The sequence below is a fragment of the Physeter macrocephalus genome, chromosome 21 (genome assembly GCF_002837175.3).
Source record: "Physeter macrocephalus isolate SW-GA chromosome 21, ASM283717v5, whole genome shotgun sequence".
Lineage (NCBI taxonomy): Eukaryota > Metazoa > Chordata > Mammalia > Artiodactyla > Physeteridae > Physeter > Physeter macrocephalus.
Genome location: NC_041234.1, coordinates 87,255,297 through 87,258,295, shown reverse-complemented (window position 1 = coordinate 87,258,295; position 2,999 = coordinate 87,255,297). Strand labels below are relative to the sequence as shown.

The window sequence follows — 2,999 nt, the reverse complement described above, 5'->3', positions numbered from 1 at the left end:
AGGGAGGGTGGGAGGGAGGGAGATGCAAGAGGGAAGAGATATGGGGACATATGTATATGTATAACTGATTCACTTTGTTATAAAGCAGAAACTAACACACCATTGTAAAGCAATTATACTCCAATAAAGATGTTTAAAAAAAAAGAACTAATCTACCCAGTAACTTATAACAAATGTCTTGTGATCTTGTTTTGAGAATAAAGAGATGTAAACTGTTTAAAAAAAACTGGTGCTGGGAAAACTGGACTGCTACATGTAAAACAATAAGATTTCCTCATACCATACACAAAAATAAACTCAAAATGGATTAAAGATCTAAATGTAAGACCTGAAACCATAAAATTCCTAGGAGAGAACATAGGCAGAACACTCTTTGACATAAACTGTAGCAATGTCTTTTTTGTATCTGTCTCCCAAGGCAAAAGAAATAAAAGCAAAAATAAGCAAATGGGACCTAATTAAATTTAAAAGCTTTTGCACAGCAAAGGAAACTATCAACAAAATAAAAAGACAACCTATGAAATGGAGGAACATATTTGCAAATGATATGGCCTACAAGTGGTTAATATCCAAAATATACGAATAGCTCATATAACTTAATATCATAAAAAGAAACAACCTAGACAAAATTGTACAGAAGATCCGAATAGACATTTTTCAAAAGAAGACATACAGATGGCCAACGGGCACATGAAAAGATACTCAATATTGCTAATTATCAGAGAAATTCAAGTCAAACAAACAATGAGACATCACCTCACACCTGTCAGAATGGCTATCATCAAAAAGTCTACAAATAACAAATGTTGGTGAGGATATAGAGAAAAAGGAACACTTGTACTCTGTTGGTGGGAATATAAATTGCTGTAGACACTATAGAAAACAGTTTTCAGAGTCCTCAAAAAACTACTATATGACCCAGCAATTCCACTCCTGGGTATATATCAGGAAAAAACAAAAACACTAGTTCAGAAAGATACATGCACCCCAATGTCCATAGCAGCACTATTTACAATAGACAACATATGGAGGAAACCCAAATGTCCATCAACAGATAAATGGATAAAGAAGATGTGGTATACATATATACACACACATACATATATATACAGTGGAATATTACTCCATCATAAAAAAGAATGACATTCTGCCATTTGCAGATACATGGATGGACCTAGAGAATATTATGCTCAGTGGTTTGTCAGACAGGGAAAGACAGATACTGTATGGTATAACTTATATGTGGAATCTAAAAAAATAATACAAATGAACGTACATGGCAAAACAGAAACAGACTCACAGATATGGAATACCAACTTCGTTACCAGTGGGGAGAGGAAAGCGGGGAGAGACAAGACAGGGGTATGGGATTAAGAGATACACACTACTGTGTATAAAATAGAGAAGCAACAAGGACATATTCTATAGCACAGGGGATTATAGCCATTATCTTATAATAACTTTTAATGGAGTATAATCTGTAAAAATACTGAGTCACTATGCTGTACACCTGAAACTAATATAATCTTGTAACTCAATTATACTTCAATTTAAAAAAAAGTAAATTTTCATGAAGATCAGTCTTGACATCCCCACCTGACTGCCTATAGTCAGGACTCACTTTCTGCAAGACTGTGAGGTAGGTGAAAGTCACTGCCCACTTTTTTTCTCAGAATTCCTCTGCAATTTTGTATCACTGGACATCTACTCCAATTTCTGGAGTCCTATTTCCTTAAGCACTTGATTTTAGCAGTTATTTATTACTCTGATCCCTTGTAATATAATAGCTCTCTTTCTCTGGGCATTGACCTTTTCTGACGGATCTCTGAAAAAACTCAAACACTTCAAAGGAAAGAATCTACCTCTGGTAGAATGAATGATAAGTTGTGGGGTGGATATTTTTGAGCAGGTGACCTTTCCCATTATCCTTCAAACTGAAACTACCCCTTAGAAGCTTGGCCTTGATTCCAATGCATATTTCCTCCCTGGATGTTGAAAAAGTAGGTTAGGAGAGAGGCACGTGGTACGGAGCAAGGGATTTGATTTTGCCTGCAAATTTCCTGATGATACAGGATATAGTTCTTTGAAAACAGTCCATGAACTGTAATATATCAGTGTGGTTAAAACTGTGGAGCTTTAGAGTCAAGATGAGCCAGGGTTTATATCCCGACCCTACCACTTTCTGTGTGATTTTTCACAATTAACTGAACCTGTGCCTTGGTTGCCTCATCTTGTATAAAACAGGGATAATAAGAGTAGCTAACTCATACAGTGACTATAATGATCAATGAAATATATGTCTAAAGAGCTTAGCATAGTTCTTGACACTTGATCAAGTTGTTCTTGTCATCACTGTCATTAGCATCACCACCACCACCACCACCACCAACACCACCCCCAGGTTCCTACTGTAGCAGAATAAAATTTTATAACCTCTTGCTAAAGCTAATACCAGCCATCAGCAAGGGAGGAAAGAGTAAGCCCACTCGCATTCACTGTTTCCTACTCTCACTTTAACCCTAACATCTCAAAGAGAATGTATGAGAAGACACTCTAACCCTCATGTCTCTGTCCCTGTTTCCACAGGTACCTGTCGGCTTGGCTGGGCATATTACTGTGCTGGAGGTGGCGCAGCTGCAGCCATGTTGATCTGCACCTGGCTCTCTTGCTTTGCTGGAAGACACCCCAAGCCTGTCATGTTGGTGGAGAGCATCATGAGGAACACCAATTCTTATGCCATGGAGCTTGACCACTGCCTCAAACCTTGAGCTTTAGCAGAAGATTGGAGAGGGTGGGAAAGAGGAGGGAAGGGAGCCTTGAAAAGAGGTACTAAGACTAGGCCAGTTCCTACCCACTTGCCAGTAGTGTAACCCAGTGTTTGCATGCTTTTTAACTCCCTAGTCATTCATTTTCGGTTCCCCTTAAACCAGTGGGTCAGTGGCTATTTACAAAATTCATCAAGAACAATAATTCTCAGACTTGCCTGGCGGTCCGGTGGT

The 2,999-nt window shown here is 38.3% G+C and overlaps 1 protein-coding gene across 1 annotated transcript in view; it reads left to right on the top strand.

Moving 5' to 3' along the window:
• The window catches only part of LHFPL1 (LHFPL tetraspan subfamily member 1), a 40,265-nt gene extending 37,497 nt beyond the window's left edge, over nucleotides 1-2,768 (top strand). The window contains exon 3 of the mRNA XM_007108481.1: nucleotides 2,587-2,768. Within this exon, the coding sequence (XP_007108543.1) occupies nucleotides 2,587-2,768 (182 nt within the window). The remainder of the gene's footprint in view (nucleotides 1-2,586) is intronic.
• Nucleotides 2,769-2,999: the final 231 nt, after the last annotated feature.